Here is a 13,135-nt window from a genome sequence, read left to right on the forward strand (position 1 = left end):
AAACACGTGGTGATCAGATGTATGTGTTACAGATATATATGTTACACCTACACATCCAGAAATTAGGGCTAGGAATTCTTCTGCCTGATACAGATGTTACATCTGTGGAGGTCTACATCTGACCCAGCTATCCAATGCTCCCTTGATTGTCGGTGGGTAGAAAAAAAGCACTTGTGAGGCACAATCTAGGTCGTGCAAAAGCAGAAGTGTTCAGTAAGTCAGATGAACCATAGTACTGAAGTGCATGTTACTCTCTTTTCTGGGGAAGGGGGAAAGCAAATTGATTTACTAGCTTAGTCGTAGACATTTACAGTTAGATCAGACAAATTATGTCATAGATTTTTGGGAGAATGGTAACATTGACTAGCCTTTTCCAAGATAATAGCTGAACTCCAGTCCCTGTGGCATTCAAGGATTCTTTTTACCATGGACTTAAATGGGACAAGATTGATATGGTTTGCTGCATTTATTCGGTGTCCTTTAGGGAAAGACAGATGTAATTTGAGTGCTCAATAAATCAGACTTGCCTACAGGTATTTAAAATAAATGAGTTGGGTTCATTTTCCAAAGACATGTCTACTGCCATTTTAGACAACCTACATGGTCTCTGGTGGCTTCTTCAGAAGGTCACAGCTCTTCCAAATCTCCAGTGTCACTGCCTGCTGGCCCTGTGCAGGTTCCTCTGACAACCTAGCCTGTCTACAATGGCACTGGGTGCTATATTTAGTCAACTGAATCTCAACAAATAATTACAAAAAAAGGCTTGTAAGCAATGCTAAAGATAGATACACAATGTTTGTAAGAATAAGTGTCTTAGTTCCCCTGGGGCAATGAGTTCACAGCTGAGGTACACTGCAGCATGTGTCTCCAAAGGAAGTCACTGAGTCAAAATGGCCAAATGTAGAGAAAGATAATAATAAACTGAGATACTGTGTTATTTACGGATGGGAGGATATCATGATTCAGGCAGCTCATCCTCAACTCATGTTGATCAACTGTTCCTAGCACTTATGAAAATATTCTGTAGCCAGTTTTATGCTGTGATGAGATGTTGAATGGCTTAAAATACATTCTGAACTGCCAGAAACAAATGTTCAGGATGGCCCCACCACAAAACTTCACTCTGAGTCTACACAAGCTACATACATTGCAGAAGAACTACTTCAGAAGTGGTTTGCTAAATGTGGCAAATACATCTGTTGCTGATGGGTTTAGTGAATGTTCTTGAAGGTGGATAACTGAAAATGATACAATCTGATGCAAAGAAGCCAAGAAACATACACTTCTATTCTCCTTCCAACCATCGCATAGTCTTTATTAAGCAGAATATTAAATTAGATCTGAACAGCATTTGTCTCCTAAAATTCAATTTTTCTGAGCATACGGCAGATAAAGTCCATTCCATCTTCTGTCTGACTTTTAACTGCTTGCTAATGCAGTACCTATTGCGAACTGCATATGGTAGGAAAAAAATGATGAGATACTCGTCTGGATTCAGAGTAAGGCATCCAAAATAAATTTGAGGAAAATTACCTTAATCCAGCAAAGTGCTTCAGCTTTAAGCATGCATATAGCCAATGAATCACATGCTTAAAGTAAGACTCATGTATGTGCTTCTTGCTAAATCAGGCATAAATTACGTCTCCATATCAAATGGCAGCAAAAGCCCAGTAAAAAGACAAAACAAAAAAACACAAAGAAAAGATAACCATGAAAGCTTTGGTTCAGAAGCAATGCTTTCTCAGATGTAATACAGTCCACATAAGGTCTGTTTTGTTTTTACTCAGTCACTTTATTATTTATTGCTCAGTATCAAAAGGAATCAAACTGACATTGATTAAAGGCCATTGTGAGTTGTAGGTAATATTAATATAATTCTTTGAATAGTATTATGCACATTGTAGGGAAAATTTAAATCAGACTGAAATAGGAGGGGATCACAGTATGATGCAATCATGTAAACAACAGCACATATGTATAGAGTAATACAGATTTCCTTTGCCCACTTGACAGGCCTGATCAAAAGTAGCAAATATTTTAATTCTAACAAATACTTGAGTTTTTCCTTTGAACGGGTGAATATAAAAGAAATACTCTTACAAAGCAGAGTGGATTATTATATCTCTACTGCTTTTCCTCTTGATCTTTAAGGCTTATCAGAATCCACTGTCCTCCCACTGAGTTTATTGGTTACTTAGGAAAATGAGCTGAGCAAATGCTCATTGCCTGAACTGAAAAAAAAAAAATATATATAAATTGCTGATATTCCCACAGAAGATATGAAATCAGATACTTTTGATCAGCCAGGAGGACATTAATAATTGGTATAGACCACTTACGTTATGAAGGACCATGTTTCAGCAGTTGACACCCCTGCAACTTCCCCCTCTGCAATTAAGTGATATGTAAGAACTGCAAAATGTGTCTCTGAGAGGTTGAAGACTGATCTGCTCTGTGAACTTCTGGTCATGTGTAGAGTTGTACTGGATTTCACAAGGCTTTGTGTAAGATCAGCTACTCAAATAGGGCAACCCAACTATGAGACCTGGACCGTGCAACACAGATTCAAACTTCCTCAGTATGTGGAAGCAGAACTGGTAGCTTGGTTTTAGAAATAGTGTCAACTTTGCAAAGGCCTATACTAACCTGGCAGCATCTGAATTTCTTCTTGCAGTATCAGGATTTAGGACATCAATTTGGGGCTGTAAAGGCTGGCATTCAGTCTCAAGCAGGTCAAATAAGGCATGAATTCAGCAGGGAGCTTTGGGATAGGACTTAATCTCTACGTCATAATACATGCTAAGCTGTTTAAGTGTATTTGGTGTAATTACATCCAATTAAATACTTGGAAATTAGGTTCCCTGTCTCTAAACATCATAAGGCCCCTGTGCTACAACAGGATCGGCACTGGCTGACATGTATAATTTGGTCAAGATCCACAGGTCCCACAGACTGCTCTCCAGGTACCAAAAGGTTCCTATGCCGAAAACATATTTGAAGATGGAGTCTTACATGGACAAAACAGACCTGTCTGCACAGTCTCACTGGGATGGAGAAGATTTACAGGACGCTGACAGTGGTTTATGCCAAGGAGGAACTCATGTCAGTGTATTTACCGCTGAATCTGCAAAACTTCTATTTAGCAAATGAAGAAGATGCCTTTGTTGTGTGAACACAATGCTAAGACACTCAGTGCCTTTCTGTCACGAGTTCTGGATTTTGATAATTACAGACTTCACTTCTATGTGCAGTCTGTCTTTTCCTAACATTTTCAGTCTTCCAGGGGGTTAGTTAACTGTTTTATTTTTTATAAATAGGATTAATATATAAAATCTTTTAAGTGCGATAAACACAGAAAAATATAAAATGTTTCAAGCCTGTGGCTCTTTCCCAGCATTTCACCCATTTTCTGTATCACCAGATAAAGGTGCAGGAAACACAGAGGGATGCTTCCAAGCAGGCTTGTGAATCGGAGGACTGGCTATTTTTGTGAGCTATGAGAGCAGCCATCACATCCGACATATGCTGAGAGCTTTTGTTAGAGTACAGAGAAAACAAAGGACACACACGTTTGCTACTCTTTCATATGGGAAGATTGCACAGAAAGAGAAAGCTGCCGACTTCCAGGGCACAGTGCATTTCTCGGACTGACGTTCACATGGTGTCTCCAAACTGCTTTGTTATGAGACTAAACACCAGGATTAAACGCTTAAACTGATCGGTTGATACTGGGGACAAAACAGTAGAACCACAGCCACACTTTACTACAAGCATTGGACTGTAGTACGAGGACAGTTCGAATGGTATTTCCCCCCCCCCAAATACACACTTCAAACAAGAAAGCAGTCCAACAGTTTTCTAAGACACAAGAACAGGACACGAATTTAGTCCTTCAGAATAAGCTGTCTGTCTCCATCAGGGTCATAACAGCCATCTTGCACCAGAAATCAGCCCAGACTTTTTCTTCCTTACCTTATTCCTGCTAGTATCCAAGGACCTCTCATTTCCCCAGTGGTTTCTGACTATATTTTCTTTCAATCATTCCACTTTTCTTATTTCTTAGTGTTGCTGTGGCAGTCTAAATGTCTTTTTCTTCTTGTAGTTGCAGTTTTCTCACTATTTCCCTGAACATCTGCAAGACAGCCCATCTGGGTTGACACAGTGTGAGATGAGGCAGACAGGCATTGCCAACAAAGGGCTCCTACTGCAGCAAGTGGGCTGTTGAAATCAGATGTTTTCTAAGACGTCTATGGGGACAAAGCCTTTCTTCTTCCCACTGTATACTTTGATAAAGCCATCGTGTTCCTTTTCAGAAGTCACACAAATCTGAATGCAAAGAAGGTATGAAAATAATAAACTCTTTGCCATGATCAAGCGACAAATTATTCCAGGCTATTTATCAGATGGGTTAGACATCTTGCCAGTTCTATAAGTGGAACAATCCTTTTTAGACTCTCACTGCTTTGGTAAGAAATTCAAACTCATATATTTAGAGAATCACCTTTCTCCTTGCCTTCTTGAATTGCCACATATACATTAGAGACATTAAAATAATTTTGAAACTTGAATTATGACTTCAGCCTACTGTAATGATTGTGATTCAGTTGTCTGTGTATGAGAGGATTGGGTATTTCAGATCATGAGCTAGCTGGCTCCCTCAACAGTTGGTGGAGAAAAGTAATCATGGTGCCAAGGTGGGTCACTCGTAGCAGCTGATCTGAATGCAAGCATATTCTCTTTTGCATGTTTAAGGAGCCCAGGTACTTCTCAGATGGGCAGTGAATTATGTTATTTACTCAGCTCTTGCACCCACAGGTTCCTGTGCCTGTTGTGGATACCAAAGTATTTGATCTGAACCCAGCTCTGTGAGTGTGTTTGCATAACACCTATTCCAAGTTGAGGCAATTATGGTGAAACCGTATGGTCTTTACAGTAGTACAAATATTACATCATGGTAAAGGTTTGCATTTCTTGAAAACCTTTGTGATCTCAGGTATTTCCATTTTAGGGCCCATCCTGAGATACTTTTGCCAGTGGCTGAGCCATTTGAAAGCCTAGTGGCACAGGTACTTTATACTGCGCACTTGAGCACAGACCCACACAAAATAAAGAATTGTTTTCAAACATCTGTGCCAAGGAACTATATATTTCCTACTCATCAAACAAGGTTAAAAAATAGCCATAAAACTGATGGTCCTATTGAGACCAACTCACTGATTTCTCATGATGTCAGTGCCAGGTATTTAAAGCCCTCTGTCTGGACTAACGCTCACAAAGGCTCTGTCTGATAGGTATTTACGGTGTTTAATTACAATAATTCAGAGGGTATGAAATGAACAAAAATGGCTTGAAAATGTTCCTGGCTAAATGCATTTCAGCATGACTGTTATGGATTGTATGGTGACACATAAATACCACATCTGAATTCTGGGCCAGATTGTCCTCCTGTTGTTACATACATAAAATTTACTAGCAACACTGAAGCTGCCAGAGGGAAATGAAAGGTCATAAGAAGGAGGTGAAGCTGCTTCATATTTGCCACCTCCAGTATGTGGAAATGGTCAGGTGTATCTCTGTACCTGCAAACAAGGGTTTGGAAAACAAATGGACTCATTAATTTTCTTACTTAAGCTACCCGCTTAACACTAACTGAATTGGATCCCTGGGGCAGAACGACTGAGCACACCAACAGAGTTGACATGCACTTAAAAAAAAAAATGTATTGTTGTTTGGGCTAAATCACACAGAAAGCGTGGGAGAGGTATGTAATCGATGCCATTTAGTTTAGGTACTGTTGCAAAAAAGCCAAGCTCATTTGTGTCATGAATCCCTAGCACAGCAGCTGCTCCCTCTCCAGTCACATCACCATTCGAAGCAGAGAGGTGTAAAGTACATATACACAGAAAGGTGTTTCTGACTACTGCTAGATGTTGGTCTGTGTCTCTGAGAAAGACTATGAAAACTTCAATGATGAGAGAAAAAGCCTACAAAGAAGCACCAGACTGAGGATGGCTGAGCATGGCAGAGTATCCAAGAGTAGGAAAGAGCATCTTGGTTGAAAGACGCCCCTTCTCAGTTGATCCCTGCTGCTGTGTAGAAAAATGAGCCTTTGCAGCTTCTCTATAAATAGACCTGACTGGTTAAAAGGAATGCCTGACCCCATCACTGTGCTTTCCTCCTAACTAAAGATGTCTGCAAGACCTCTAGCTTTTTGCATGGGCCAAAGAAACCCCAAAAGTAGTCAGATCTCCAGAAGGGACCTGCAGCAGGTCTGCACTGCTCACTAGCCATGCTGCATTTCTTGCTTAACCTCTGGTGCTGTGCAGAACATACTGCGAGAACAGAGTATTTTCTCTGATGTCTTGTACTGTCAGCAGAATGATTTGTGGACAAAAGAAAAATACTGAACTTTAACACTGGTTTTCTTTATCTTTGGAGTGAAAAAGGATGGCAGATTTGGTCTTTTTTAGAGAGTTTTTTTGGTTCTGCTGCTGGTTTGAGTGCTCCTTGATATCAGTGGGAGTGCTCTGCTACAGCAATAGCTTTAGGAGTACAGGGCCTTTCTGTAAGAACTCTCACTCTACATACTAATACATTGATCTGAATTCTCTCAAATTCCAGCTGAAATTCTTTAACACTAATACACTAAGCCTTGCATGTGCTGGCCCCTGGCTGGCAGAGTTTTTTCCCACTCCTTCTGAAGGAAGGGGATGTGTTGGGGGCAGAGTGAGCTTGGCCACAATACGCCACACTTTCCTAATCCTGTGCGATTCAAGAGTCCCCTGGGGCTGTGGCAGCTGCTGGAGCTTTGCAAAACCCTGGAGCTGCTCCAAATTCTGCCGTTTCAGAAGAGAGGGAGCACAACACCATCCTTGGCCACTTTTGTCCTTATCCCCTTTTGTGAGTGCTGCCAAGTATTTCACCCACAAGTTGTAGCCTTGGGATTTGGCTCTTGACTTTCTTAGGTGGGTGTAAATCATGTGCATGGTGGTATCCAGAGTTTTGGACTCTACCTGATGAATCAGCTGTCACTGAGGACTAGCCCTGGTGACAGGCAGCAAACATGATGGTTGTGAAGGCACAAGGTGCCACAGCTACCATCAGGAGCTCATGGTTTGCTGTATCAAATTGGAAACTGCTTAAAATGGCAGCTACTCAGGCTGCCATGTTTTGGGGGGAAGGCTGCTGGCCTGACAAGGTAAGTGAGCCACTGAGCAGCCACTGTCCAGTGAATTTGGTAGCAACACAAACGGAGACAAACAGTTGTGTTTTTTTTTCCTGTGCCCTGGCTCAAAAGGTTAGTAGTGGAGTAAGTCACAGGGTAAGAAACCACATCTCAGGCTATTTCTCAGTTACCAAGTAATCTTCAGAACTAGCTGAAAGTGGGATCTAATATTATAAAGTCACTTCCCCATTCTTTCATCTCATTTTGTTTAAAAAAATCAAAACAACACTAAAAATAAATCAAAAAACTTTGGATCATGACTGTTGTCTGAACTTGTCAACATCTGCCCTCAGGATTTTTTATCCATCAGTCAGCTCCAAGCAGATGGGGGAGATGAGCAATTAGGAAATGATCCTTTAAGCTGCACGGTCATTAGTACTCTCTTGTTCTTCTAAGTAAGTCCTGTGTTTTGAATCTGGGCTCAAGTGGCAAATTGTCTTTGTCCAGGAGTAACTTTGAACTTGCTCTAATTTTCTGCAGCTGTCTTTTGCTTATGTTCTCTCTCCCATATATTTAACTCATCTGTCAGCCACAGACTGGTTCTGATGAAGTAGGAATTTGGTTATGAGGACAGTACAGTTTCAAGAGCTGTCCTGGAGCCTGCAGACAGTGCCAGGTCAAGAGGTTTGAAAACTCAAGTCTTCTGTTTGTCTGTAAGAATGACAGCACAGGGACACTGAGTTTCTACATCTGCTGCTGCCTGTGCACTGAAGTTTTTGCCTATGTCAGCTTTGTGGATTGAAATGATAAGTAGTTCAGTTTTCATAACCATTCAACTATAGTGCAAATGATGATGATAGGTTTTATATCAGCTGTTTCATTAGCTTTTGGACTGAGAACACCAACTTATTTTACCTACAGCACTTATTTAGGGTTTTAAAGATGACCTGGACTAAACTGGATGCATAATGGGCTGTGCCCATGTTTCGGACTCTTGCAAAACTTGTGTGCCACTCAGTATCTCTGAATGAATGGGGACACCTTTCCCCATTCAGCAAGACTGATGTCAATGAAAATCAGAGATAGCTGGAAAAAGACCCTTTTCCCCTTAAGCCTAGCTGTGAAGTGCAGCAGTTATAGCTGGGGAGCACATGAAGAACTGCAACTTCACTTTCTGCTCTGGGTTTAAGTGATTCAGTCCGAATGCATAAGTCACCGTGATGCAACTGATTTTCAAAGGCAGCTGAGTCATGTTCTTAGAAGTTCAGCTCCTTTTAGAGTATCCCAGGATGAAAAATGTGAGGACATAAAGTAATTCCTAGGCAGTGAGGTGAAAAGCCGGGTAGCAACAAAGCACCCAGACTAATCAGAAGAAGACTCGAGTTAGGTGGATCCCCTGGGGCTGAGACCTGGGCTGCAATCCTGCCTTGTTAAGCCTAACCTCATGGATTTGTTTAAGCCCATTGCCAGGCTCTTCTGGGGTGGTTGGATCAGATCAGCACATAGCTGTTAATGTACATGTGCCTAAAAGTCACTCTTTTTGAAATTTGTGTGACTGGATGTTGGGGTAGGAGGGAAGTTTGTCCCCTGAGCTGCGGTGCCAAGGGGACAGCAAGGCCGACAGCTCTGGTTCGGAGGTTGTGGCCATCACAACAGCAGTGGCCCATTTGCAGTCACCACAGAAGCTGGCTGGGAGATGCTTTCGGTAACAGGGCTAGCTTACATTAGTGACATTTATAAAACACATCCATTGCAAAATGGATCTGTTGCACTGACCTTTATGTAAACTCACAGTCCACATTTGGATGAGGCAGAGAGTTTCTGATGCCAGTCTCGTTACAAATGTTGTGGTTTGGGGTCATTTCTATTGCACAAGATCACTTGTGCAATTTAAAATCAATTGTGTTATTTAATCATAAAAAGCCCAACTCTAAAGTGGTTTGTATTAGTGTGACTGTAGACGTCAGAGAGGCTGCCAGTGAAGGGTGTGAGTAGGATTTTTTTAAAGAGGTTATTTCCTTTATTTAAGTAGGATATTATAAGAGGAATAAAAACAGACATTCAAACAATAGATTATTATGACTTCTTTAAAAATAAGGATGATCAAAAATGTTAGAGGCATTTTAAGAGATGCTTTTCCAAACATTGATGATATATGAGATATGTATTTTCAAAATGGTGATTTCTTCTTTTGTGAAAAGAGGTCAAATCAAAGCCTGTAGTCATGCAAAGAAGCATTTGTATAATGTATGGTAATGAATTCGGGTAGGCTAGAGCAGAAGTTACAGGCTAGAGAAAACTTTATATATCCAAGTGATGGTACAATCAATTGGAGTTGGAAATTATGCAGCCAGTATTGTGTGTGACACACCTTAAAAGAGTGGAAAGCCACAGAAATTGGCTGGTTTTGGTTTTCCTGTTAATAATCTTCCTTTACTGATGTCAGGGGCTAATTCTGACTCCCTCCCACAGATTCTTGATTGAACCCTGTGATGCCCAGTCCTCTTCTGAATTTGTTTCAGGACCCATAAATCTGTCAGTGAACCCTAAACTCCAAGATATTGATGTCTCTGAAGCAGTACACTTTTTCTCCCCCAGGCTGGGTTTCATATTTCATAATGAAATTTTCAAGGGACCCTTTGTGAAGACTAGTTCGTGCATATTGCTCAGGATGGGTGAGCAAATTGTGTTGGTTTTCCCTCAGTCCTCTCCTTGAGTATTGGCTTTGCCAGAAAGGTTTGCATGAAGCTGAAGCTCAAAATGTTATTCCCAGGGCATGAAACTGGCAAGTGATTCCAGAGGAAGCCTCGTCCACTGTGCTTCAAACTTTGAAAATATCTCTGCTTGCCTGAAATGGCTTTTCTTAAGGTATTCTTGTGGCTTTGTTGATGCAAATATATTGCCTTTTGACTTACAAGAATAGACTCTTTACCTGGAAACATTCATATAAGGCACAAAGGGGATAGAGACCTGCAGTATAAATCGTGGATGGTATCAAGCAATATACTGAATAAGTTTTCCTGATGGCATATCTTCCTTGCCTTCGTTGTCAGAATGGCTCTGGACACTTGTTAGACTCTGTAGAATTTGACCCAGTGAATTAACAGTGTAAAATGGAGACAATTTGCCATACTATAGTCACAGGAATTTATTAGACCAGTTAATGAGTTTTTCTAGCTAAAGTGAGACTTGACAGGAATTGGTAGCAATGAATAATCTCCCCTTCTTGCTAATCTGGAACAAGCCAGCGCTTTGCACATAGTACATATATTGTGCTTCCAGCACTCTGGACACTGTGCTCAGAGATAGCTAAAATGGCTGGTTACATCCCACAGAAATCCCCAAATAGAACCAAAAAAAAAAAAAAAAAAAAAAGAATTCTGACAAACTTTTCCCAGAAGTCCCATTCAGATGTTATTTTTAATTTTTATGTCTTCTCTACTGCACCCCTTCTGTGCTTCACATGGAAAACAATGGGGAAATAAAGGACAGAAAATAAGAGAAATGGCTGAAAAAAGAAGAAAGGAAATTTGACTTTGGAAATAAAAAATAAATTTTTAAAGTAAAAAATTCCCAATAAAAATTTAAAAGTTTTTCACAATCATCAGAGTTGTTCCACAGTAAAGGCAAAGCTGTTCTGCTAAAAAAAAAAAGACAAAAAATTGTGCCATTCAGGCAGTGATCCCCACGGTGGGCACATGTCACACAGGCTGGGTTCAGGAGTCCCTGTGCTCCTGTCCCCATACTGCTGCTACATGTTGGCTCTGTGCAGGCTGCCAGCTCTCACTGCGGGCTATTATGGGGGGCTCAAACACTGCATGGGGATGCAGGGGGAAGCAGATGAGTGTCCATGGCCTCGCTGTGACTGTCCCACCTGGAAATTACTCAAAATGGCCTTGAAGCTACTTGCATGTCCCCTTTTTGCATAATTTGTGCGAGGGTGGAGTGGGATCTATTGGCTCCACTCCTTTCCTCTCGTGTCTCTGCATTCGTGTGTTTGTTCAGTCTGATCTCTGCCCCCTGTTTTATGTCAAATATATATATATCTTTCTTCCTCTGAAGCCTCTCCCATGTGGAGTGAGGACCCGACAGCTTTCGCATTCAACCTCAGCATTTGTGTGGGCTGAATAAGTTTGCTAAAAAAGAGGAAGTAGTAGACAGACAGGACGGATTCACCCCTTTCTTTACCTCCTGCCCTACCGGAGATGATGATGAGCTCCTGACTGCGAGCTCCCTTGTGAGCCTATAATGAAATAGGAACAAGAGGAAGTCCTTGTGTTTAGATGAAGCTGCCAGACCTGCACACTTGGAAACTGTGGTTTTGTGAGAAATGAGGCAAGAAACTGGGCCCTCACTGTTTGCAGCACCAACCACACTAACAGAGAGGATCTGGTATGCCCACTGATGAGAAGGGACTCAGACCTTGACCATTCCCTCATGCTGGCACACCATATTCTCATGCTACCATTTCTCCAAGGTTCTCCCTTGTGCATTGCTTATTCTAGAGTAAAGAGGGTGCAAAACCTCTTGTTCTGCTTTGGTAATATTTTTTTCCTCTATGTGCACATACATAAACAATCAAAAGAGGTGCTGGGTAAAAAAAAAATTAAGCACTTTCTCTCTTTCTAGCAACTTCAGGGCTGCCCAATGTACTGTGTGCACAGGGGCAGTTAAAATATATTCTGGTCGCTGTGCCTTCCTTAAAAAGCTGTGTATACCCCAGGATTGTTAGCACTTGTCTGTTTTGCTATGCCACAAGGCAGCAGTAGCAAAGGTACAACTTAACCTTCTTATCCACCAGTGGAGTAAAGCGTTACAGAAGTTCTGTGTGGAAAAACCTGTGGCCCTGAAGTCCACCCTGATGTTGACTTATGCTCTACTTTATTAAAACCAGTGGTTGTCCAGGCACTGTAAGGCAAACAATTCCTGGTGACGTGACATCAATTACCAAAGGAAATACCTAATGAGGTGGAAGAACATTAGGCTTCACAAGATGCAGTGAGAAAAATCTAGCTTTCTATTTCATCCAGGTGTCAGAGAACCCAGGCTGTTGCATTGCCCTTAGTCAGTCACCCTCCTATTCACATGAGCTTATGCCACAAACCTGTCCCTTAATGTAGGTTTTGAGCCCTATCCTTCTCTCACTTTACCTCAGCAAGCATTTATATCCCAGAATCACCAGACTTGACACTTGGATGTATTAAATGTCTGGTAAAAATTTAAAATTACGTTTACATTCAGATCATAGACACACCCCATAATGGCAGCTATGGCTTTCGCCTTGTGAACCCACCTGAATGACACAAAGTAGAAGGAGCTGCTGAAAGTACACCGGGGTGAATGGACCCTGTGAGTCTTCACTGTACGTGGTGTACTTCAACTCACAGCAGCACTTCTAGTTTAGAATAAATTACAGCCTGTAGAGAGGGTGTGTAAGTGGTGACACAAGCAAATAATGATTAAAGATACTTTGCAGCTGGTTAATAAGAGTTAAATTTAAGATTTACACATTTGTTTGGTGTTGTCTTAACCTGCTCCTGCTGAAGCCAAAACAATGAGCTGTGTTTAGATCTTTAGGCAAGGTAAGATCTGGGGAGGGAGCCACTGCCTTTTATTAGATTAGCTCTAATAGTGAGGAGAAAACCGGACCATTTTTCAGGCACACACGGTCTACCTGTAAGAATGTGTTTTCTTCAGGCCGTCCCTCTGAAGTCAGTAGGAGAGTGCATAATATGTAAAGTATCTTTATGAACGTCTGTGAGACTGAAAATTTAGGCTATGTTAGGCAGGGGGTATGCGTTTGCACAAGACCAACACTGCTCTTAACTGGCTACTAGACACTACTACCATACAAATAATAAATTTTGTAGTAAAATTGCAGTGAACAGCATCTGCCTGTGCTCATCTTGCACAACTTTCCCTCCAGTCATTAGTCAGACTGCTGGATGCTCAAGTCCAGTGGGGATCCGG

The 13,135-nt window shown here is 41.3% G+C and overlaps 1 protein-coding gene across 1 annotated transcript in view; it reads right to left on the bottom strand.

Moving 5' to 3' along the window:
* Nucleotides 1-1,298: 1,298 nt before the first annotated feature.
* STAC (SH3 and cysteine rich domain) overlaps nucleotides 1,299-13,135 on the bottom strand; it is a 76,054-nt gene continuing 64,217 nt past the window's right edge. The window contains exon 11 of the mRNA XM_076330887.1: nucleotides 1,299-4,326. Coding sequence (XP_076187002.1) covers nucleotides 4,228-4,326 — 99 coding nt within the window. The 3' untranslated portion in view covers nucleotides 1,299-4,227. The remainder of the gene's footprint in view (nucleotides 4,327-13,135) is intronic.

This window comes from Aptenodytes patagonicus, chromosome 2, assembly GCF_965638725.1.
Source record: "Aptenodytes patagonicus chromosome 2, bAptPat1.pri.cur, whole genome shotgun sequence".
Taxonomy (NCBI): Eukaryota; Metazoa; Chordata; class Aves; order Sphenisciformes; family Spheniscidae; genus Aptenodytes; species Aptenodytes patagonicus.